The sequence below is a fragment of the Monodelphis domestica genome, chromosome 2, assembly GCF_027887165.1.
Source record: "Monodelphis domestica isolate mMonDom1 chromosome 2, mMonDom1.pri, whole genome shotgun sequence".
NCBI classification, from domain to species: domain Eukaryota; kingdom Metazoa; phylum Chordata; class Mammalia; order Didelphimorphia; family Didelphidae; genus Monodelphis; species Monodelphis domestica.
Window position 1 is genome coordinate 408,554,147 of NC_077228.1, and position 26,289 is coordinate 408,580,435.

Genomic DNA, 26,289 nt, shown 5'->3' on the forward strand with positions numbered 1-26,289 from the left:
TTACTGCAATTCTCTAATGGTGATGAACATTTTCAACCACAACCAAAGAGGTAATATGGTATAATGATGGATATACTCCTGCGTCAGTCAGCAAGATCAGTATTCAAATTCTATACTGTATGACCTTGGATAAGTCACTTAACCACCATATGCCTCAGTTTTCATATCTGTGAAATGAAGGGGCTAGACTCCCTGACCCCAAGGTACCTTCCAGTTGTCAATCTGTGATCCCATGAACACTTGAAGACCCCTGCCAAGACAAGGAGGGATTTAATAATCATCAGTGGAAGGGATGCCCAACACAAATGAAATGTCATGAATCTTTTCAAGCAATGGTGTATACTTGACATTCATTAGTAACCATGATTATAATAATCAACTGAGAATTTCCTTTTTTGATATTCATTGAAATTGATACTCATCTATCTAAAAAAAATTTTAGATTTAGTGTTTTTTTTTTTTAAATTAAATCCCATTGGATATATTTCCCAATTATTCTGAATACCATAGAGGGCAAACCTTAATGATTCTATAGCTAGAAGAAATGAATGTTAACATTGAGGCACTTGGATTATGAAGCTAAGGTGGCCATAGGCAAACGACTTTTAGTTATATTACCTGATTTGTTCCTTATAATCATGTCATAAGGAAGTCAGGGAAGGTATTATCCCTAATTTTACAAATAAAAAGAAATAGGGGTAGCTAGATGACTTCAGTGGATAGACAGCTTGGACTAGAGATGGGAAATCTTAAGTTCAAATTTGTTCTCAGATACTTCCTAGCTATGTGACCCTAGGCAAGTTGACTTAACTCTCCTTGCTTAGCTCTTGCCACTCTTATGTCTTCGAATTAATACTGTGTCAGAAGGTAAGGATTGATTTTAAAAAGAAAAGAACCAATAAAGGAAGTAAGGTTCAGAAACATTAAATATTTACTCAAGGTTCCAGTCTGGCAGACTAGTCTCCTTCTGATCTTCTGACTTCTAGTTGGGGATTTTCATACTGTGCCATGTTGGACATCACGTATTTTATGAGTATAAGACTACCCTTCTCCATCCCCCACCCCCTGGAATCATTCTTACCTGCCATATGGAAGCGTGGGTTAAGGCTCTTCCATTCATAAATAATTTAGGTGCTTACAATGGGAGATGAGGAAAAGTTCCTTAGCTGGTTGAATATTCCCTAGTTTCAATCTAAATCTTGCCTGCTATTGAGTAATAAATAATACCTTACATTAATTTACTAATTTGCAGACAGATAGATATCTATATCTACATAGAGAAAAGAAATAGATCTACTGTTGGTCAGTCAAATCAGTAAGCATTTATAAAGGGCTTACTGTGTGCCAGGTAGCTGTGCTAAGGGCTGAGAATACTAAGAAAAAAGAGTCTCTGTCTTCAAGGGGGAAGACAACATATATATATATATATATATATATATATATATATATATATATGCATATATATTTATATTTGTGTACAATGTATATGTGTACAAAACAATTTACAAAGCAAATAAAAGGTAACCTCAGAGGGATAAGAATTAGTACCTACAGTGTGGGGTACAGGTAGAACCTCCTGGAGAAGGTTGCATTTGAGCTGAATATGGAAGCAATCAGGGATTCTAAGAGGCAGAGGTGAGAAGGGCGAATATTCCAGGTATAAGGATAGAGACCAAGGTTGTATTTCACTTTAGCTTAAATTATCACTAGTTCTTCAGGCATTTTGTCAATGGACTTTGCCACCTCTGTGGCAGAATAGTTCACTGCCCAGTTAAAAAGAATACTGAGCATCTTCTTTACACCCCTGTGACCCTGATCAATCCAATGGGCCAGCCTTACCTTCAGTAGGCTTTATCCCATTCAGGAATGGTACAATATTAACAAGTATTTAAGTCCCTGCTAGGTGCCAGGCACTGTGTGAAGCCATGAAGACAAAAGAAACGCAAAACTAGCCCCTGCCCTCAAAGAGCTCATAATCTAATGGGGAAGACAACATGAACACAGCTATGAATAAATAAGATACTTACACAATGAATTGGAGATGGAGAATTTTTACCTGCTAAGACAAATGGAGCAACTACAAGAACACAATTACAAAACACTTTTCACATAAAGTCAATTAGGAAAACATTAATTGCTCATGGGTAGATTGAGCCAATATAAAATGACAATTCTACCCAAATTAATTTACCTATTCAGTGCCATATCAAACTACCAAAAATTATTTCATACAGCTAGATAAAATAATAACAAAGTTGAATTGGAGATCACCAATAAAGAGAAGACACTAGCACTGAAGGGGTTCAAAAAGGACTTCTAGTAGAAGGCAAAATTTTAACTTGAAGTCACAGAAATCAGAGGACAGAGACAAAAGAAGTTCCCCTAAAGAGATCTGGGGGAGGTTTGCCAGAAGGTCATAACAAGGGAGAGGCATTATATGAGAGAGTCCTCAGATATACAGCAAAAGGGCATTGGGGACTGAGCATAAACAGTTCTTTGCGGTGGCTGTATTAATTATTACAATAATAGCTGAATTGTTCATTCCTCATAGCTAGGCAGATGAAATGAATATTATTGGCATGGAACATGAAGCATTTAGTTTCTCACAATATTTTAATTTCTGAACACTTGCTTCCTTTCCTCCTGGCCCAAGTACCCCTGGAACCATGTACCCTTTTAGGTTTTTGATAACAATTTGTTGACTGATTTAAAAAAAATTACTAAAAAGCATATGCAAGTTCTATAAACAGGAGGAGAGAGGAGAAAGAGCCCTGCTCTTGGAGTCAAGACTCCTATATTCTTATCCCAGCACAGACCATTAAATAAGTCCACAAGCCACCGTGTGGCCCTAGAAAAATCTCTAAGCCTTGACTATTTTTTCTATAAAATTAGTAAATTGGGCTAGTTGGTCTCTAATATCCTTTCTAGTTTTAGAATTCTGTAACTATCTTCTTCAAATTACACACATACACACACACACATGTCAATTTTTGGCCAGGCCTTGTCAGAACCTGAATATTTACAAGTTAAAAAATAAGCCCATAATACCCAAATAAATATAGAGACTAAACTGGTAACAAGATGGCATAGAGGTGGGAAAAACTGGATCCATTCAAACAATTTTAGTCCATTCCTCCCTTCCATTTAGTCATCAGATTCATTGAAATAGCACACTTTAGGTTAGCATCACATACATCAAAACATTTACAGCTGGGCTTGAATATTTTAGGATTCAGGTCACACTTGAGTATTATATCATGCTACATGCAGGTCTGTTAATAGCCAGCTGACCCATTTAATCCATGTGAGCATCATAATGTTTTTCTTTGTCATTACATAGATTTTTACTGGGCATTTACTGTACAATGGAATTTTGGATAAGCTCCAGCCTGGAAATCAACAATGATATCTTCTGGCCACAAAGGTCTTGACCGGCAGGACCCCACAGCTTACATACCACCCCCAAAGTCCTAATCACATTTGGGGATTTCAGGGAGAATAGGCAAGGCCTTCCACTATTTATCTAATTAAAGGGGGTCATGACAAACTAATTTAGTTTACTTATTCATACAAAAAAGACATAAAATGTGTGAGCTCTCCCCTTCCCTGTCATTCCTGAGGACCAGTTCTAGCATTATGAAGTAGAGAAGAAAAAACAGAAACTTGGTTTAGACAGGCAATGGACCACAACCAAAGGTGTTAAATCTACATAGACAAAGGGAGCGATAGCTTTACTAAAGTAAGACAAAGCAGAAAGGCACAAGGATTGGCAAAATTCCATTGGTGTTAAGGGTTGTGGTCATTGCCTTTTCTATATCTGTATACTTTCCCCCTTTTAGATTAATAGGGCAGATTTAAATGGTGAGCACAATTTCCAGGAGGAGGATTTGGGCTTGGGGTTGTACATGTTTAAATTCATCCCCAATCATTATCTTTAAATGTAAGATTCTTTAGGTTAGGGACTATTGCATTTTATCATCTTCTCTCCAGCCCTAACTAACATAATGATCTTATGAATGAACTCTCCCTCCTGCCAGTGCTGATTTACAAGTATCTTCAGACTTACCATCTTGGAGAATGACCTGGGATCTGGAAAGGTTGAGTGACTTGCCCCAGGTTATAGAATCAATGTAAGTTGAACTTGAATTTCCTGACTCCAAGGCCAGCTCTCCATCCTCTCTAGCTATGCAGCCTCTCAAAACTTAATAGATATTTATTAAATTGAATTGAATTGAGGCTATTGCCCTTCCTATCACCAATATGGGTAGATTGAAAAGGTGAGTTCATAGACAACTTATTTTTGGAAACAAGGCTAAGAATGGTTGGTCAGCTCTTTCTTCCCTTCTTCCCTATTCCTTTCATTCTCTCTTCTCTACCTCTTGTTTTATCAAGAAGGAAAGGAAAGGAAGCCTTAGGGGCAATATGATTGTGACTTCCAATATCATAAGGTCTCTCATAGCAAAAATAGATTAGTTTTGTTCTGCTTGATCTGAGATAGAACTAGTAGAAATGGGTCATGGGGCAAAGACAGAAACAATATGATATGAAAATGAGGATTCCAATAATAGAATCTGTCCTAAAGTTAAATGAACAGCCTTGGAAGATGGTGAGTTAAAATTCCATAGAGATCTTTAAGCAGAAACTGCATTATTACTTGTCAGTTATGTTACAGAAAAGATTCTTGTTCAGATACGGTCTGGACTAGATGACCTTCAAGTTAACCTTCTGGAATTCTGTGTCCCAGAAGGTTTAATTTTTTTAAGTCCTCCAAAATTTGCACTTTACCCCATTTAAATGCTTCTTTCTCCTATCTTCTTATAGTAGTTACACTACTTGGGAAAAATAACCTTAATGACTGGCATGAAGTTTGTTTTTTATAAATAATTCTGTAGTTCGAAGCTAGGGGTAGCACTTAAGTCTATCCAGGTCAGGTGGTTCTCTAAAGTCAGATGATTCCAGATCAGAGGATCATATATTTGTTTTTTTAAAACTGGAAAGGATTTTTAAGGTTATCTAGATTTACCTCTTTTACAGATGAGGAAATTGAGCCCCAGAATGAGTTAAGTGACCCATACAAAGTCTCTCAAGACTTAGATAGGTACTTTTCTAGGAATCCTAAGGATACTCTCCTCACATTTCAGTTTTTTTATTCTATAATTTAATTTCTAGTTGCTGTGGCTCTCTCTTCTCCTGGACCCTACTACAAAGGACATTTAATCTTGCAACAATCTATCATGTGATATGGGTTCTCTCTTCATGGGTGCAGACCATATAACCTTTCCTTACCTTTTTGTGACCCTTGACAATGCCCTTCTATAAATCCTCCAAAGGGGTCTTAACAGGCTGGAAGCCTTCTGAATTATAGAATCACAGAATCTCAACATAATAAAAGAGTTCAAAAGCCATCTATTCCAATCCATACCTGAATAAAAAATTTCTGCTACGGCATGCCTGAAAAATGATTATCCAAGTTTTCCTTTAAAGTCTCCAATGAGGGAGAATTTGCTACCTTCTAAGACTGTCTATTTTGCTTTTGGGCAACATCAATTGTTAGGAAATTTTCTCCGTTTTTGTCAAGTCTAACTTTGTCTCTTTGTAGCCCCTATCCATTGCTTCTAATTTTGCTCTCTGGATGATCTCTTCACACAGCATGAATAACAAGTGAACTCAAGCCATCTATCAATTATCCTTCACCCTCAAAATAGCACAAGCTCACTTCCTCTTCTGATGATACATTTTTCTCAAGCTATTGTTTACTCTACTTCTCTCAAACCTTCATTGGTAATATATTGCAAGCCACTCATGCCCACAGGGCACAATAGAGTTACAAGTGATATTTCCTAAAATTTCTGTTAAGTACCTATATTCACCGATTCTGTGGTAATTATTCTTTCTATCCAGGGAAAAAGATGCCAATTAGTATAAGAGTGTTGTTTTTTTCCCTTTGAATTTTCATTTTAAATAAAAACATTTTTGTACTTAATGATTTTTAGAGCTTTTTCTCTTGGGAGAAAAATAGCATAAGGTGATAGAGTTTGTAAAGTGACAGAATAATTTATTGGATTTGAAATCTTCCCTTTAGTAAAGTTTCTAGGATAAACCCAAATGGTGTTACCTCTTCTCTCTTGAACATCTCCTGTTTGCATCCTTTGTTCAGTGACCACTAACTAACATGGCCCATTGCCTAACTTATGCTATATTTTCTGGCTAAAAGGCATATTGGAGTAGTTCATTACATTAAAATATAATGTTTTATCATCATTAGTAGAAGAAAATTAAAGGAAGCAACATTTACATAAATCAATTTTACTGTTAACTGACTGACATATCTATCCTTATATCTTTTGGGGGACCCTTGGCAATGCCCTTCTATAAATCCTCCATAGGGGCCCTAATAGGCTAGAGGCCTTCTTCTGGATCATGGAATCACAAAATCTCAGGATAGTAAAAGATCTCAAAATTCATCTATTCCAGCCCATACATGAACAAGAAATCTCTGCTACAACATCTGGTGGGATATATTTTACCCATAATTTTTCATCAGTGCCATTTTCAAATAATGAAACTTTAAATCTAGATTGATAGTTTGCTTCTTAAAATAAAACAAGGTGGCAAAAATTGAAAGTTGAACTATGGCCAAATACCAATTTAATTTTTCCCTATTATTAATGTGATTTGTAGCTATTGAATGTACAATATTTTAATGGTCTTAACTATATACCATTCAATTCAGTTCAATAATTCTTTTAAGTACTCTACTAACTGCTGGGGATATGAAACCAAAAATAATAGCATCCCTGTCTGTAAGGAACTTATATTCTATTGAGAAGACACATCATACACATATATACAAATACACACACTCAAACGGGTTTGATAGTGATCATCCTAGTAGTTCTAAGCTGGGAATACCTAGAATAACCAATGGCCTTTTCCTTAAAGGTCACAGAAGTAGTGATATCATTAAGTTAGAAATGTGAAATCTGGGAAGAAAAGATTTTGATTGCAGTTTAAAGGATGAGCCAAATAATTTGTCTCTCAGAACTAAATGAGTAAGTTAATGCAATGTACACAAGCTACTGACATCCTCCTTTCCCCTTTCTCTATTTTCAGTGAAAGAACTGTCCTCAGTTAACTTTCTAAAACATTTATTTTCTATCTTCTCTTTCAGAGATGGTAAAAGTAAAGGGAAAGAAATATACTGTGTTACCTATAAGTGTTAACTCTCAGGCAGCCATTGATCCAAATTACCTATCCCTCAATTGTTTGGTATCCTTTAGTTGTTTGCTGACTTATTTTCTATGAAAGAGGAAATGGAAGCCTGACTTCTGTGGTTAATGATGGCAACATGGAGTTTTATTTTTGCCCTTAAGGAGAAAAAAAAAACATTTCCTTACCTTTTAACAAGGGTTAGGGAAAGAGAGAGTGCATAGTATTTGCCTTTCCTTTTATAAGGTAGAAATTATTCTTTATCACAGATAAAGGGATGAGTGGAAAATGGGCTCCTCGATTTCCACAAGAGACAATTTACTGGTGAGACCACTGAGGCCATAGATATCTGATTATTACACTTGAGTTCATAACACGATCCCCATCACAAGGAGTAAGAGTCCTTCTCTCTTTATACACAGATAAGTCAATATAAGGTAATTAGGCAGCATCTTAGCTGAACCAGGGAGAAAGAAAAGAATTGAAAGAGATGAAGGTGGAGTGCCTTCGAAATACATGAGATGTTTCAGCAGGAACCAACAACCTTAGAAATATGTCTGTGTGTTGTCATGGTTTATTTCTATGTGAAAAAAATTCCCATGCATCATCACTATGTTATTGATAACAAATTTGGCATGTTAATTATTCTTTTAGACATCATAGGAAGGCTTAATTTTCCTAGGCTTGATATACATCCAAAAAAGAAGATAAATAGTGTGCAGATTCTATAAGGTCTTCCCTTCTTCCTCCTCCAAACCCTAAATATAAAATGTACAAATACTTATGTGATTATTTCTTGTCAGGACATCTGATTTTATTGTAGTGGGAATTCCCAGTTATAGGAACTCCCTTATAGATGCAGAATAGCAACTCCTCTACAATTTATAATCTCAGAGAATTTCCTGAACCACTGAAACATTATCATGGTCACCCAACTAGTTCATCTCAGAGGCTGGAATTGAATTCATATGCCCTTGACTCGAAGGCTGCTCTCTATTTATTAGAGGTATTTTGCCTCTCGTGTATATATATAAAATAATTAATATTATAAATGTCAAGTCAAGACAAGAAGCATTTATTGTACAGTGGAAAAAAGCATTGAACCTGAAATCAGAATCCCAATTGGGTAGAATCATTTCAACTTTCTGAGTTTCTGTTTTTTTTCTGTAATTATTTTTCAGTCATGTCTGACTCTCTATGACTTTATTTGGAGTTTTCATAGCAAATATTGGAGTAGTTTAACATTTATTTCTTCAGATCAATTTACAGATGAGGGAACTGTGGTAAACAGGGCTAAGTGGTTTGCCCAGAGTCACATAACTAGCATGTGTCTGAGGCTGGATTTGAACTCGGGAAGATGAGTTTTTCTGACTCAAGTTCTGACATTCTATCCAATGTACCACCCAGCTGCCCCTTTTTAATCTATAAAATAAGGATAAATTATGAGGATCAAACAAGATAACATGCATAAGTCACCTTGTGACCATAAAGCACAAATAAAATGCAAAATATCATGATTTATACTCATTTTTTTTGCTTTAATGGTGACAAGATCAGTACTTTAGAATATATTGCATGATTACTTCTAAAGTGAATTCATCATTTTAATTATAATTCATTTCAGTTACCATTAAAGGTAGTTTGTATTCACTCAGGGAATCTCAGAGCTGAAAGAGAATTTATAGTTCATCTACTTTGACCTGAATCAGAATAGGCACTCCCACTATAATGTTCTTTATAATTCATTTTTTCTTCCTTCAAACATCATTCAATCATTTCCTGAAGAGCTCTAATGGAAAAACCCTGCTACCTTCAGAGAGCACAATATACTTTTGGACAGCTCTAAATGTCAGGAATTTTTTCCCTATAGCAAACCTATATCTGAAAAGTGAGATTGGGGGTGGGTGAGGATAGGGAAGGGGAATGTATCTTTAATGGAATTGAGAAGTTTTAAGCATATTCTTATAAAAAGATGAGCTGAAAATATTTGAGCCAAGAGAAAATTATAAAGGGAATTTTATTGAGCAATTGGAAGAAGCTTACAATGATGTAGTGCTAACACTTAATTAAGAGAGAAGAAACAAGGGTCTCCATAGCATTAATGCTTTCAAAGAGAGTTAAAAAAGAAAAACAGAGCTCTTTGAAGGTATATTGCTCATATTTTTAGGATTTTAAAATGAGAAAGAGAAGAAAGATTAAAAGGAATATATTATGTAGGAAGGAGGAAGACAGAGGTAGAACTTGTTATTTCAAATAATTGGAGTGGAATGAGAAGATGGGTATACAAACCCCCTCTCCCCCATCTGAAGGGAAGGTCATAAGGGTCAGCCATCCAAAGAGCCTTGCCTAAACTTGACAAAATACTGTTAAAAATATGAATACACAAGAACAATCACACACACACAGATATTGGTATAGTATTATACTGGACTCAACAGGAAAACTGGCAGAAATAGGAAGGAGGGTGAATAAGAGAGGATAATACCAGAGATAGCATAGTTGCAAACAAAACAAATTTCCTGATCCTGAATTGGAATTTAAAGAAAAGCAAAGAAAAACAAAGAATTTTGAGTCAAAAAGGGTGCCCATAAGTTGGGGGGTTGGCTGAAGAAACAATGGTATATGAATGTAATCAAATAGTATTCTGCCAGAAGAAATGAAAAATAAGATCCTTTCAAAGAATTTTGACAATATGAACTAATGCAAAACAAAATAAGCAGAACCAGGAGAACAATTTATGCAATAACATTAATATTGTTTTTCAAAAAAAGCAAATCTGAAAGACATAAGAACTTACATCAAAGCAATGACAAATTACAACTCTAGAGGATCCTACCAATAAAGTTTTTTTCCCACCTCTTGACAAAGAAGTGATAGACTCACAGTATGGACATAACCATTGTGTACATTTGCTTTGAAGTTAACTCTGCTTACTTGTTATAAAGAGTTTTCCTCTTCTATATTAATTTAGGGGCTTGGGAAATGTAGAGGGGTTAGCATTAGTAATGCCAAAAAAAAAAGAGAGCCATTGAAACATTTTAAAAATGCATGGGAGACTACACCAAGATAAATTCAGAATGGGTGAATGACTTGAATATAAAGAAGGAAACTCCAAGTAAATTAGGTGAACACAGAATAGTATACTTGTCAGATCTTTGGGAAAGGAAAGATTTTAAGGCCAAGCAAGAGTTAGAAAAAATTACAAAATGTAAAATAAATAATTTTGATTAAATTAAATTAAAAAGGTTTTGTACAAACAAAACCAATGCAACCAAAATTAGAAGGGAAGCAACAAAACGGGGAAAAATCTTTATAACAAAAACCTCTGACAAAGGTCTAATTGCTCAAATATATAAGGAGATAAATCAATTCTACAAAAAATCAAGCCATTCCCCAATTGATAAATGGCCAAGGGACATGAATAGGCAATTTTCAGATAAAGAAATCAAAACTATAATTTAAATAAAAAAGAATAACAGTTCCTAATAAGCATTTATTCAATAAGAAAGAAATCAAAACTATCAATAAGCACATGAAAAATGTTCTAAATCTCTTATAATTAGAGAAATGCAAATTAAAACAACTCTGAGGTACCACCTCACAATAGAAGATTAGCTAACATGATAGCAAAGGAAAATAATAAATGTTGGAGGGGATGTGGCAAAATTGGGAAATTAATGCATTGCTGGTGGAGTTATGAATTGATCCAACCATTCTGGAGGGCAATTTGGAACTATGCCCAAAGGATGCTAAAAGACTGTCTGCCCTTTGATCCAGCCATATCACTGTTAGGTTTATATTCCAAAGAGATCATAAGGAAAAAGACTCGTACAAAAAAATTTTAGCCCCGCTCTTTGTGGTGACAAAAAATTGGAAAATGAGAGGATATCCTTCAACTGGGGAATGGCTGAACAAATTGTGGTATCTGTTGGTGATGGAATACTATTGTGCTCAAAGAAATAATGAACTGGAAGAATTCCATGTGAACTAGAATCACCTCCAGGAATTGATGCAGAGTGAAAGGAGCAGAACCAGGAGAACATAATACACTGAGAATGATACACAGTGGTACAATTGAAGGTAATGGACTTCTCTACTAGCAGTAATGCAGTGATCCAGGACAATTCGGAGAGATTTATGAGAAAGAACTCTATCCACATTCAGAGGAAGAACTGTGGGAATAGAAATACAGAAGAAAAACAACTGCTTGATCATATGGGTTGATGGGGATATGACTGGGGATGTAGACTCTAAAACAATCACCCTAGTACAATTACCAATAATATGGAAATAAGTCTTGATCAATGACACAGGTAAAACCCAGTGGAATTGCATGTTAGCTGTGGGGGTGGGGTGGAGGAAGGGAGGGAAAGAACATGAATCATGTAACCATGGAAAAATCTTCTAAATTAATTAATTAAATAAAAATTTCAATTAAAAAATGAAATAAGATGCATGGGAGAGAATAGTTGAAGGAAGCAGAGACAGGCAGGGCAGTTTTGAAAGCAATGAGTCAAATTTACATTATATGTATTTTTAAAAGAAAAAGTAAGTTGCATGAAATATAAAGATTTCTTGGTTTCACATACATCTTTTGGTGTTTTCTCTATATATGTATGTATGTAAATGTTTGGGTTTGAGGCATGCTTATATTCAGAATTTTAAAAATTAATTTAATTTTAAAAAAGCATATCAATCTGACAGCTGTGTAGGAGTTGGATTGGAGAAGAAGGGAGAGATCACAGGCAGAGAAACCAATTCAAAGTTGCATTAGCCTATGTGAGAGAGAGAACTAGTGGCTATGCAATGGCAAGGAGACAACTATGAGAACTATTGAGGAGGGAAGAGTTGTCAGGACTTAGTAATTGTTTGGTAATAGGAAATGAAGGAAAGTGAAGGCTCAAGGATAATTCTGAAGTTTCTGGGTAACTGGAAGGACAGTGGAGATGTAACAGAAAAAACAGAAGTTTAGAAGAAAGATGTCTTTTGGAAGGGAGGAATAGTTAATGAGTTCTTTCTGGACATATTGAAATTGAGATACCTTTGTGACAACCAATGGAGGGTAAACTGGTTGCTGTGTAATTATGACCAAGTTTGTCTTCAAAGAACACAATGAGAGAGTACCTCCTTTTTTTTCTTTTCAAAGAGGAATTGCATGGAACACTGCATATGTAAAACTTTGTCATTACATTGGTTAGCTTTGCCAAACTTTTGTCTTAATTTCTTTATTCTTGTATAAGGGTTATTTCTTTGAGAAAGGGGTAGGGTGGAATATATTGAGAAATTAGGGTAATGTTAAAAAAATAAATACAAAGTTTTAAATATTTGCAAAAATAAGGTGGGAAGAAAGAAAGGAAAAAAGGAAAGGGAGGGAAGAAAAAGAAGGGAAAGAAAAGGAAGGGAGGGAAGGGAAGGGAAGGGAATAGAAAAGAGAAGGGAAGGGAAGGGATACTGGGGGAAAGGAAGGGAACTGAACATAGCAGAAAGGAAGGAAGGGAAGGAAAGAGGACATCCAGCTGGCAAGATAGTGATATAAGACTGTTACTCGGAAAAAAGATAGGGCTTGAACAAGATGCAGCATTTATTTGCATAAGAGATGACTAGGACTCTTCATAGCAGCTTCATAAAGATAGTGTGAGAGAGAATAGAATACCGAATATGAAGTCGAGAAGACTTGAGTTCAAATCCTGCCTCAATATTTTAAAACTGTGTAATCTTGAACAAATTATTTACTGCTTAAAGGCCTCATTTGCTAACTCCTAGGACTCACCTATTAAATCATAGTTGAATAACAATCTGTGATCTACCCTGTTAAAGGGAGTTCTTACAACATGAATTTCACACATTGAAAATATTACAGAATCTTCATATGTTTGTGTTTGGTCAGTCCACCATTCTAGCTTGGTAAGATAATTTAGGATCTGTTTTGTCATCCAGCATATTAGCTATACCCCTCAACTTCAAATCATTTGAAAGTTAAATAAATATGTCATATATGCTTCCATCGACATCACTGATAAAAGAAATTTTAATAGCATAGGGTCAATGACAAATTTCTGGAGTTAGAGATTTCCTTCAAAGCTGAAATCAATTAACATTTGTTAACACACACACACCTGTCCAGTCTCTAAGTAGCTTAAAATCTTCTTGCTGTCCACAAACTCAACATTTCACTTCCTAATTCTGTATTTTTGCAAGCTTTTCCCTTTGTCTGTATTTTATTCTTACTCTGACTTCTTAGAATTTATGGCTTCTGTCAAAGTATATATCATATATCATATATAAATAAAAATAGCATAACATCTTAAGTTATAAATAATATGTGATACATAATTCATTAATAGAATATATGCTCCTTGAGGTCAGGAACTATTTAATTTTGTTTCTTTATAGCTCCAGCTGGGTGATGTAGTGGATAGAGTGCCAGGCCTAAAGACAAGAAGATTAATCTTCCTGAGTGGCCTCAGATATTTACTGTGTGACCCAGGACAAGTCACTTAACCCTATTTGCCTTAGTCCTCATCTATAAAATGAACTAGAGAAGGAAATACCAAACCACTCCAGTATCTTTGCCAAAAGAATCCCAAATGGGGTCCTGAAGAGTCAGACATAACTGAAGCAAGTCAACAACCACCATCAACATCTAGAAAATGCCTTGTATATGTTAGAGTATTCAAGATCATAGGATCATAGATTTTTGAGATAGAAGGGATCTTGGAAACCCTCTATTTTATTACTATAATTTTACAGATGAGAAACTAAAACCTCAAAATGTTATGTGTTTTACCCAAGGTCACCTAGGTCATAAATTGCCAAACTGGGATTACAACCCAAATACTTCAATTCTAAATTTTCCACTCCTTTTACTTAAAAAAATCATATTCTTACTCTTTCCACTTGATGAGTGGAAATCTTGACAGATAAAATTTATACAACACATAAAATACATAATACTAATTCATTTTGGCTTGAATATGAAGTCAAGTGCCTTCATGCACAGTACATATAACCTGTGCTACAGATGATCAGAAAGAAGAAAAATCAGTGTTATCTGGATTAACAAAAGCTCAGTGGGAGAGGTAACAGTTTGAACCATGGCCCTATATAGGATGTCAATGCTAGAAGGAACTACAGGGATCATATATTCTAATATCCCCGTTTTATAGAGAGAACTAGAAAGATGGCCAAATGGAAAGTAAGTGGTACCTTTCTTCATAAGTTCATCATTTCATCACTTTGGGATCACAATAGTTCTAAACCCTAGTGGATGGTCTTCAGAAATTACAGTGGCTAAAAAGAAATAAAAATCTCTCACTGGCTAACCTTTTGGCGATGGATGAGTATCTCTTAATTTAACTAGACTCTTCCATGCTCGTACTCAGACTTCCAGCTTTAGTAGGAATGTTCTCTCCTAAAATAATCTCCCAGTATACCAGGGTTACCTCTAAGCAATGATATAGCATCAGAGTAAAAGTCTATTAAAAATGGTCTGGTTTACCAAAGAGATAGAAGACAGAGGAAAAAAGCTACCCCTATATGACCCAACACATTAGTATCTTCCAGGTTCATACTTGAATATTTTTTATTTTCAAACTTGGCAGCCCCTACATAAAATAAACTTGTCTGTGACATAAAAAATCTTTCTGTGATCCTGCTTGGGGTTTCCTATAGTTTCCTAACTAAAATAAAATATCCCATTCATGTTGGAACTCTTACCACAAAGTAAATGCTATTTGTTATTCTATGTACCTCTTGAAAACAACAGCAAAAACCTTCCATATCTGAATCAGGGGTTTCATGTAAGGAAAGTTTCATGACTGTCATTATCTCTCTTTCTCCACTTCATTTAAAACTATAAAGAAGAGGAGAATATTGAGTCCACAAATATGATGCCAAACTGGCATGAGTCAGGTAGATTCTGAAGAAGCATTATTGAATCCCTTAGCAAAAGACAATTTCAACATTTTTTTTAAAATTATATTTTTTTATATGCAGAACAAATTTTATACTAATATAAATGAATTACGTTTTCCATTTCTTAATTAAAATGACATAATTTAAAAATTGATACTTAAAATAATCAACCTTATTGTTCAGACCTATAAAAAATGATCCAACTAGAACAGTATTGAAATTCAGTCACTTATAGATGATTTCTAAGGTCTTTTCCAAGTCAAAAATTCTTATTTAATTCTTTTTAGCTAACATATATTGATTACTATTTATCATGTGATTATAAATTTAGATAGCATCTGCTCCAATTCTGGCATTCCTCAGATGAGGAAACTGAGGCCCAAGGAGTTCAGTGACCCAGTGTTGCAAAAGTAGTAATGGGCAGAGCCAGAATTCAAAAAGTTGTCTGACCTCAAATGTAATGTTCCATGCTAGAGATACAGAGAAAAAAATCAAACCTCTGTCTAAAAGGAATTTGCATTCTACTCGGGGTGAAGAGACAAATAAATAAAAACAAATAATTTCTGGAGAGCATTGAAAAAGGTTTACTGATATAAACCATAGGAGAAGACTGGGCACCAATACAATATATGATATATTAGGAGAAGACAAGCTTTATGTCAGGAATACACTCAGATATTCTAAGAGAGAAAGTTACATTTTTGAAAATGTATTGTGAGGATATATTTCTCATCTGGTGCTAAATCAGGAAGCTTCTCACAAGATTTTAACTCATGTTCTTTCCACTTAGATTTCTACCTTTTTTAAAAAATTTTTTTGGAGAAGTGAGCAAGAAATTTGAGGAAAGAAAGGATTTATTCTAGTTTCTAACTTCAGCCCCATTAAAATCTTGATTTAATTCAAAAGTTTCAATAATTATCCCTTTTATGAAATCCTTCTATAAGGGAATAGTTCAGACTCCATTCAATTAATAAAATCTTAAGAAAAAGCCTTTCCTCGGACTCTTTGGGAAAGAGATCCCTCAGGCCTAAGGCCCAAGCCTCAGCCACCTAAGGCAATTGTACGTAAGATGTATCAGAATATAGTCCAAAAGAGTCCATAGAACTTTATTAGCCACTTGTTAAACTAACTTTTATGGGGAAAATGCTACTAGTGAAGCTGTGATTCAAGTTGTATATATAGCAATTAATTTTAATTACTTAAATATGCTTAGTTAATGAACCACACAGGCCTCCTATAATTGAAAATTTGTTTTTAAAATGACCTGATTCATCCTTCATATACATATGTAGCTTTATTACAAATACCATATATTGATATGTATAGCTAATAATGTTCCCTCTTAAAACACAAATTTGTGGTGAAGATTCCCTGTATTATAGCTCTATATGCCAAACTCAACCTGAAATTTATAAGTAATCTTGGCTTGCTAATTTCTAATAGTTCATGGGCTTTACTCAGGGGCCAGACATTTTATACACTCACGCACACGCACACACTCCTGCTCCCAACTTGAGGCAATTTACAGGACAATCCTGTAATGTAGAGTCCTGCATCCCATTTACCATTGAAAATTTGGTACCTTGCCCTGCCTCTCCCATTTCATTGAACTCTGAATCCAGTCCTTCCACTTTAGAAGTCTCTCAGCCCATTGGAAAAGCCATCTCCCTCCATTTATGTAGCATTTAACATTACAGGTGCATCCTGCAGGAAACTGCCCCAAGCTTGAAGCAAGATATTGCAGGTGTTAGAATATTGTATATGCTATTTCTTGCTTCTCTAGAAGAAAATAGAAGAGGGGAAATCAATGGGGGGGGGGGAGATCATAATGCCATAGTTCTGGAGTTTAATGTGGCTTCAAAGGCAATCTAATTCAATCTCCTAATTTTATACATGAGGAAACTTCCCATGAAAGTAAAGTGAATTGTCCAGGGTCGCAAGGCATAAAAGTAAGGGATGGAGGAGGCACTAACCCAGATATTCTCAATTCTAAAACCAGTGTCCTGAGCACTATACCCAATTCTGTCTTCTGTGTTACAGAAGAGAGAGAAACAGAGACAGAGACAGAGAGAGAAGGATTCTAAAGGAATCATTCAATCATGGATCTAGAGATGGAAGGTTATCTAATCCAAACCTTTATACATGAATAAACCAAATCACTGGTCCAAGGTCATACAGACAGTAAACAACAGAGGCAAAATCTAAATGAAATTCTTACTCTAGAGTCATTACTTTTTCCATTGTACCCCTTCGATCATGAAGGAGCATCTTTTGAGTCAAGAATCCTGATAACAAGAATCCTGATAACAGAAGCTTGGGAGAGTCACAAGAAGAGAATATACTCAGGAAGAGGGAGTGTGGGATAGTAGAGAGAACACAGATGTGGGATTCTGCAGAACTAGATTCAATTCCTGGATCTACTACTATATATATAACTTTGGAAAGGTCACTTAGCTTCTCTAGAGCTCAGATTTCTCATATGTAAAATGAAGAAGTCAGAGTAGGTGTCCACTGAGTTCTCTTCCAGTCTTTAGTCTATAATTCCATGATCCCTGAACCCTTGTTGTGTAATTCACTTTTCTTTATATCTCAGTGTCTGCCTCCAGAGAGATGAAGAAAACTTTCTACATTAGGGATCTCATAATCATCAATGTTCTGAGCTCTTTAGATAAAAGAAGTCCTAGACACTATAGAGAAGAAAAATAAATATCATTCTTCAAGTGGAAGCTCAAAGTACAAGGCAAACATTTTCTTAAATAATATTAAAGCTGTCAGGGGCCTTTTTGCTATTATTGTTCAGTTAATTCAATTGTATCTGACTCTTCATGACCCCATTTGGGTATTTTTGGCAGAGATATTTGAATGGTTTGCAATTTCCTTCCCTAGCTCATTTTACAGATGAGAAATGAGGCAAGAAGGGTTAACTGACTTGCCCAGGGTCACCCAGCTAGTAAGTGTTTGAGGCTAGATTTGAAATCAGACCTTCTTGACTCCAGACCTGGTGATCTCACTGTGCTGCTCAGATGGGACCACAGAGATCACTTAGTCTAACTCCTTTCTCTTTATAGTTGAGGAAACTGAGAGAAGTTGGGTCAACTTGTCCAGAGTCATACAATTATTTAGTATTAGAGCTGGCCCAAGAATCCAGGTCTCCTGACTCATCTCTTTTAAGGTAGAAATGTCATTCTTGTTTTAAAAACCAAAAAGATTAAATGACTCAGTCTTATAGAGCATCTTTCTTTAATGTAGAGCAAAATATCTGTAGCCACATCATGTAATATATATGTCATTGCCTTTGATACTCAAACGTGCCTTGGGCAGTGTAAAAAATTGACAATTAATAATTTAGTTCATCTATTTGGCTATATATAGTTCCAACCATCCACAGGCAAAACAAGACAAGATTGAAATATTTTCACTCCTTTTCTATATAATAATGGTTTCTTTTTTTAAAACATAGATCTCTCCTCATGACAGATGGGCAAAGGCATAGAGGATAGTAGTATATTGTTTATATCATTAAATATAGTCACATATCAGGTGTTTATGATTCCTGTTACAAGAAAGATTCAATAAAGATAAAAGACTCTTTTTTATTTTTTAAATGATGGAAAATCTTAATGTTCTAATAAGAAAAATAATGAATATATTTAAAGTATGATCAGAATATCAACATACCATTAAAAAATTATATTCTGTCTTAGAATCGACACAGCATGAGTTACAAAGCAGAAGAACAAGTAAGGGCTAGGCATCTGGCATTAAGTGACTTGACCTAGATCATATAAGAGGAAGGTTCTGAGGCCAGATTTGAACCCAGGACCTCTGTCTCCAATCCTGGCTCTCTATTCACTGAGTAACCTAGCTGCCTCCCACCTACCATTTTTAACACTGTTTTTGGTTTAGGTACATTTTGGTCTATGTAAAATATAAAATATATATAGATATATTCAGCTATAAAATATTAGGTATTATTTTAAAATTATATTTTGTATTACTTTGGGAGATGTATAAAGTCATACAACTTTAAAGTCTATCAAATACATACCATTTAATCAAAACTAATAGTTACACACCAACTTTTAATTATTTTCAGTTAATTTATTCACATGAAGGCTTATTCCTGGCCATTTTTTTCTTTTGTCATCATCACCTTCTCCCCTTTGTTGATTTGCTACTATTTCTATTTCTATTTACTCTTATTCTGAATTGGTACCATTAGACAAAGTCCAAATCAGACAGTAAAAGCACATAAATAAAGAGAAAGGGCGTCTATGCTTTGGTAACAACAGATTGAGAGCTGATACTGTTTACTCCCAAATTGAAGTGGGGATCAAGGAAAAGGTAAGAAGAACTACAGAATGGGAACTCTGGGGAGCTTTTCCATTCATTGAGTTCAATCTTAACAGTAGAGTATCATTACTTTTGTTGAGTTTTGAATTCATAGATAAAAGACATTCAAAATAAAATGTAAGTATGAAAAAGAATTCCAAGGCCAAATGTATTTTTTTCCATTAGTCACCAATTTGATTTTTCCACAACAATGTAAAATCCTTTGTCCTTGCACAGAATTATTGGTGTTATACCTGGACAATTAATTTAACCTCTGTTGAGTCTCAATTTTTCTGAGTATAAAATAGTGGTAAAAATGTTTGCATTCATAAAGTTTACTAAAAAAAAGTTATTTGCACATCTTAAAGTGCTACGTGTTATTCAATTTAATGAGTATTTACTATTAAATGCAAGGCTCTCTCAATTCTAGTTTACAAAGAAACAATTTCTGCCTTCAAGGAGCTTACATTCTGTTGATTATTATTATGAGTTACTATATCATTAATTCTTTTATACTATCAATCAATCAGTATTCTTATCTGTGGAATGCTTTCTTCCTTTATTGCCAGATCTATTTCTGCATTGCTTAAAATTCTTTAAGGAGGACCAAATCAAAGCCTCCCTCTAATTCCCATCAGAAATCATCTCTCTTTCCTCTGAAATGACATAGAACTTATGTCCAACTTTATTACACATTTATCACATGCTATTTCACATTATAGTTAATTATATCCATATCTTATCTCCCTTAATTTATCAAGAACTTCTGTGGGTCAGGGTCCATGTCTCATAATTCTTCCTAGATCTCCATATCTAATAATAAACTGCATACAGCAGGCACTTGACAAATCTCTGCCTAGTGAATTACTGTATAACATTTTAAAATATTTCACTCTATCATATAACTATTGTTTTTCATATCTGAAGCTAAGCAAATATTCTGGAATTTCATTGACAGAAATGGAATGCTATATCCTAATGATCAAACTGAATTACAATGAAATTTGAATGACCTGTTAGTGGAAGATAGAATTTCAACAAACAAATATTTAATCAATGAAGACTTAAAAAACCCCTAAGTAACATTTTAAAAAACCAGGATTAAGACATAATTTCAATATAAGAATTATTATGTAAATTTAGATACAGGGCAGTTAAATTATGATGCTCCCAAATGCATGTGTTAAATCCTGACCCCTCCCCTCAAGTTATTCTACCCAAAACTAGAGTCACAAAGGACCCCCAGAGATTTGTCTTTGGAATGTGGAATATTATTTTTATTTTCAGCAGCAGGTTTATCTAATTATGTTAGACTGTGGCTAATATAAAAATTAGTTTTTATTCCTTGAGCACACACTGAATGAGAAGAGAGATCCAGAAACATGCTGTGTAGTACTGGAAATTTCTGCATGTAAAATAAAAACAAAGTAACGTTAGAACCGAAGAAAGTTACTTTGCTTTCACAGAGACAACTGAAATGAATTAGCTGAAACTTTATGAGCAAAAGTAATGGAAAAATTTCCTTCCAAGAAGACAGTTCATGCTTTAAAAGGAGGCTTAGAATCTTTGCAAACAGGCTCAAGTGTGAGATTTTTAAAAGGGTGTGTGCGGAGGGAGAGTGTTCCTGAATGACTTTTATCTATTATATATTTTCCATTACACTTAGCTGAACCTCATGGTACTAAAGGACATTGTCATCATCCAATAATCTGCTTTCCTAGGGGAGAGAATGACTGTGCTCCCCCCATTAATGGGAATTTCTACAGATTTCTACCTCTCCCTGCCCCCCAAAGGATGGATGGATGGATGGATGGATAGATGGATAGATAGATAGATAGATAGATAGATAGATAGATAGATAGATAGATAGATAGGTGGATGCTAACAGATCTTTCTGACTTTTCTGGCAAACTTTTCCACCAAGAATGTATGCATTCCATTGCCAACTCTAAGGAATGGGACTAATTGCTCCCTGGGGATTGATAGCTCTTGAGGCTTTTCTCCAGGGGTGAGGGGGGAAGCCCTGAGATTTTGCTTGCAGCTCACCTTTTGTCTTTAAACAAGGTCAGCACCTTGGAGGAGACTCAGCCCAGATCTCCCAACTCCTGGCCACCTCTCTCTATCCCATTTTGTTCCATTCTCAGGCTTGCTACACTAAGGCTCCCGAGGTCTGTGGTCCATCGTGGGGGTCTAGTAGGGGGAAAGTGGGGGTGTTTCTTTACCTCTTGGAGCGGGAAGCTGCGGCCGTGCGCAGCCCGGGCTGTTGTTGCCTTCACTCTCAGCCGCTCTCATTTTCTGGCATTGCTGGCCAGGCTCCTCCGCGTTTTGAACAGGTACCATTGTCATGTCATCTCCAAGTTACAGTCTTTCTTCGGGCTGTTCAAGACCAGAACCTGCCCTGTGGACAGAAATGGGAGCAGTTACTTTCCCCATGGCAGCATGGTATAGGAGACTGTGACAGCAGAAGCAGGGGGGCGGGGAGGGGGGGGCGGGAATAACTCAGGGGGAAGGGGGTTGGGGAACTTCAGCCCTAGCCGGAGTGATTCGTGAACAACTTTTGTTTCTATTTCAGAAAGCTTTGCCCTTTCCAGTGACACAGGCTGTTGCTATTCTCAGCAGCCTATCACCAGCCAGGGGGTGGGCCATCCTTCGGAAGTGTTGGTCCGTCCGTCCCTAAAGCAAAGACTTGGAGGTAGGGGTTAATAGACTTTTGCACCAAAGAGATCTGACACATTCCTTGGCTCTTGACTGTGAATGCCTCTTGTATCCCTGCACCTTTGGAGGAGACTGAGAGCAGACATAGCGAGGATTTAAATTCCATGCCTAAAGCGAGGCAGATGGTATCAGATCTTGCAGAAGAAGGAACTAGTTATGCTAAGACATACTAGGGAGGAAAGGAGTATCAGATTTTCACCGGGTCCAGAGCCATTGAGCACCTTAAATAGAACACAAAAATCTCCATCCCCGTCCCAAATCCATGCCTAGTTTTTGTTTGTTTGTTTGTTTGTTTGTTTTTTGCTAAGAAGCCACGTTCCAGAGTAATGGCCTCCTTTACTGTCCTTGTAGCCTCTTCACTTAACACAGTGCCCGGCACAGAGTAGGCATTTCGTACTTAGTTAGGTAGGTGAGGAATATTCTTAATCCATTTTTGTTCAAGAGTTGCCTCTCTATATGATTAAAGTCAAATTTAGGTTCACGGGAACATTTTTAAAATTACTTTTCATACAAGCATATGTAAATGCTTCCTCATTGATTGCTTTCTTTCCACATCTCTTTCTTTCTCTCCAGCTTCTCATCAAGTTAATAAAAAAAAAAAAAAAGCCCAGTAAAGCCCAGTAATAGGAGCATTGGAACTGAGAAAGTACAAGGATTCCTGAGGATTTAGAAAAAAATTCTGATAATATTTTGAGATTAAATTCAAATAATACAATCCACTTGTATTCAGTTACATCCAGTTTATTTGGAGGGAAATCAAGATGGAAAGGTTAAAAATGATATTTTAGAGTCCTATGGTAATGCCCCTGAGATGGTGGATGGAAGATGGGAGGGAAGAAGTAGAGAATAAAGAAAAATATAAATTCTTTTTAAACCAAAATGAAAATACTCAGTATAGTTCCTTGAACTCAGTTAGCCCCCAAATGATGGTAAGATAATGAAAAAGATAAATAGAAAATGAGGGTACAAAAACCCCTTTTTTAAAGGAAAATTGTTTCTAGATATTTAAATCTCCTGAGTAGTTCCAAGTTCTGAGATGAATTGTTATGAAACATGTTCCATGAAAGTAGTCTCTCCAAGCGATAATGTTCTAAAGGGGGGAGAAAACCCCCTATAATTAGGAGAGAACCTAGGTTTGACCATGGTTCTGCCATTTAATGTCAGTCATTTGGCTACTTTTGACCTCAGTTTTCTCATCTGTAAAATGGAGAGGCTGTACTATGACCTTTACAATCTCTTCCAGTTCTTAAACAAATAATTCTATGTGCTATTTTTCTTCTTAAAGACCAAAAAGTGCTTGGCATGTATGTAGCAATTTAATGTTTACAAAGAACTTTTCTGGATGTGGTCTCCTTTGATCCTAATGGTAATCCTGCAAGGTAAGTTGTGAAAGTATTTTTATCTTCCCTTTATAGATGAGAAATCTGAAGTCAAGAGTCTGAGTGTCTTAGGTCACACAGTAAGAAAAAGATTCCATGTCTCTCAACTCCTAATTCAATGTTCTTTCTATTATGCCACATTGCCCTACCTAGTAGAACGAATAGCAGGGTGGAATAAAAAAAAATATTGGGAAGAGGAGGGCTAACTGCTAGTAGTCAAAGCTTGGTGTAAAATTTCCAAGCATATTTTGCCAGCTTGTTTCAACCATGCTTTCTCTGACATATATGGTCAGAAGGATCCCTCTTCTTCTGCACATAAGAAACAAGCACCCTTTATATTTTATTTACAAGGTTGTAACCCATCTTTAGCCAGAAATTAGCCTGAGAAATATCAGGATATTGCTCTTGCCTAGGTCTACAGATGTGGATAAAAGGACTTTTAATTCTTATATAATAACTCAAAGTAACATGTGAATAGTTCAGTAAAAAGAGCCTGAATCTGACATTGAATCCATAGGCTCAAATCCTATTTCTCATGCTTACTCTCTGGGTGATTTCAGGCAATTCACTTACCTTCTTAGGTCTCTGTTTCCTCAAGTGCAAAATGAAGAGGTTGGACTAGACAACCTGTGAGGTTCCTTGCAGCTCTAAGTCTATGATCCTCTGAAATGTATATTGAGTATAAGACAGCTTTTGTTTCATCCCCAGGAAGAAAAAGATACAAAAATGTTCCTTAAAGCCATAAACAAATTCAGAAAACATCTAAAGGGACTCACAATGGTCCATGAATAATCAATACACTTTGTCTTATTCCTTTTCTCAGATAATCTTGCACAATCCTTTCCACCCTGATTTGTATTGCCAAACTACAGTTTGGACTGCCTCTGCAAGGGAAACACAGTCAGGGCTGCTAGAGAGACACAACCTTCTGATCAAACCTTTACTATCCAAATTACTTACTGTAGTAGAAGTGGGTAAGGTCCCAGGTCCCTTGCTCATCTATTTCATTGCTTTTGGTCCCTTGCAATTGCTCTGTTCAGCATCAGGAGTCACATGTATAATCCTCTTCCCTGTACAAAAGGCAAGCTATTCAGGAAAATCCACTCCTCTAGAGAGGAGGTAGGATTCCCTTTCTCTCTAATTTGAGTTTGCCCTCAAGGCAGTCTCTGAGTTTGGAACTCTGAAAATTCCCTTCTCTGAATAGAAGGTCGAATTCCTCGACTCTTGAACCTGCAGTTACCAGTAAGGCAACCTACAAAACTGGCACTGACTGGAAAATCCCCACCTATGTCTAGGAATCTAATTTCTAAGATCATAATTCCTAGGAAATTCCCTTTTTAAACTAGGAGGCAAATGTTCAGGAATGAAACTGTGAAATCCCCTTTGGGGCCATGTGGCTGTAGAATATGGCCATCTCTCCCACAAATAATTCTTTATAGGCATGGAAGGGGGGTGGCAATGAATCTACACCATACTCAGGATCTCACCAGTCTTGATGAAGACATTTTTTATAGGCCATCACAAAAGGATTGGCTTCTCTGACAAGAGCTCGTCCTTCACAGAGTCTAATCTAACCAATTCACTTGGGTAGTAGTAGTTCCAATCACTGAACTGCCTTCTCTAGAAGGCACTAAGGGGCACTTCCATACACTTTATAGCAGAGATTCTTAATTTTTTTTGGTGTCATGAACACTTTTGACAGTCATGAACATTTTTGACAGTCTGGTAAAGTCTATGGGCCCTTTCTCAGAATACCAGTTGTTGCCTACATTAAAGCAAATATTAGATTTCAATTAAAAATTAGGGAAAATATAATTTTTTCCCATCCAAGTTCATGGACTGCAAAGTTATAAAACTGTGAACTGTGAGACCCAGCAATTCTGTTGTTGGATCTATATCCTAAGAAGATCAGAAAAAAAGGAAAAGAACTCATGTTCCAAAATATTCATAGTAACTCTCTTTGTGGTAACAAAAAATTGGAAACTGAGGGGATTCCCAGATTCCCATCAATTAAGGAATGGCTAAAAAATTGTGGTATATGATTGTAATGGAATACTACTCCACTACAAGAAATCATGAATAGGCTAATCTAAAAAAAAAAAAAACTTGGAAAGAGCTGCTCAAGATAATAAACAGTGAAATGAGTAAAGCCAAGGGAACATTATACACAGCTACCGAATTAATGCTGCAAGAATAAACTGTGACTGTTACCTCCAGAAAGGGAGCTGAAAAGTGAAAACATGAAAGACTTAATTTATATAAACATGTCAGTCTCCTGGATAATACCTTCTGTGATGTGGGGAGGGTGGGGAGGAACTGGGACATTTGTAAGAGGGGATTTATTATGTAGATATGAAGAAAAGTAAGCTAAACATATAAGAGATTGGTGAATTCATTTATGTAAAATCTTTTTATTTGTATGTGGAAATGCTTGTTTTATAAAATTTGGGGAAAAAAGCAACCCCCCCCAAATTCCTGGGCTGCGCCTCACCACCAAAATCTATCCATCCACTTCTATTCTATAGGCAGATGCAATCCAAACAAATTGGGTAATTTTACAAAACACCTCTTAAAACCACAAATCAGCCCTCTCCACCCCAGAAAAAGTATGCCTCTTGGTAACCTAGTCAAATTGATAAGGGAACTTTTAAAATCAGTTCACCACCCAAGCATATAAGAATTACTCCCAAGAGTACTAAACACCTGGCCATACATTTTAATTTTAATTGGAGAAATTTGC

The 26,289-nt window shown here is 35.9% G+C and overlaps 1 protein-coding gene across 4 annotated transcripts in view; it reads right to left on the reverse strand.

Annotated features, from left to right (window-relative positions):
- Positions 1-26,289, reverse strand: part of SLC2A12 (solute carrier family 2 member 12) — a 94,581-nt gene that overhangs the window by 48,783 nt on the left and 19,509 nt on the right. The window contains exons 1-2 of one of the 4 annotated variants that reach the window (XM_016428910.2): positions 24,510-24,809; positions 21,678-21,853 (exon numbers count right to left, since the gene is read on the reverse strand). In XM_016428910.2, the coding sequence (XP_016284396.1) occupies positions 21,678-21,801 (124 nt within the window). In that variant the 5' untranslated portion in view covers positions 21,802-21,853; positions 24,510-24,809. Of the gene's footprint in view, positions 1-21,677; positions 22,021-24,122; positions 24,453-24,509; positions 24,810-26,289 lie in introns of those variants that run through there. The other 3 variants (XM_056818825.1, XM_056818826.1, XM_007484583.2) reach the window with 3 other exon arrangements.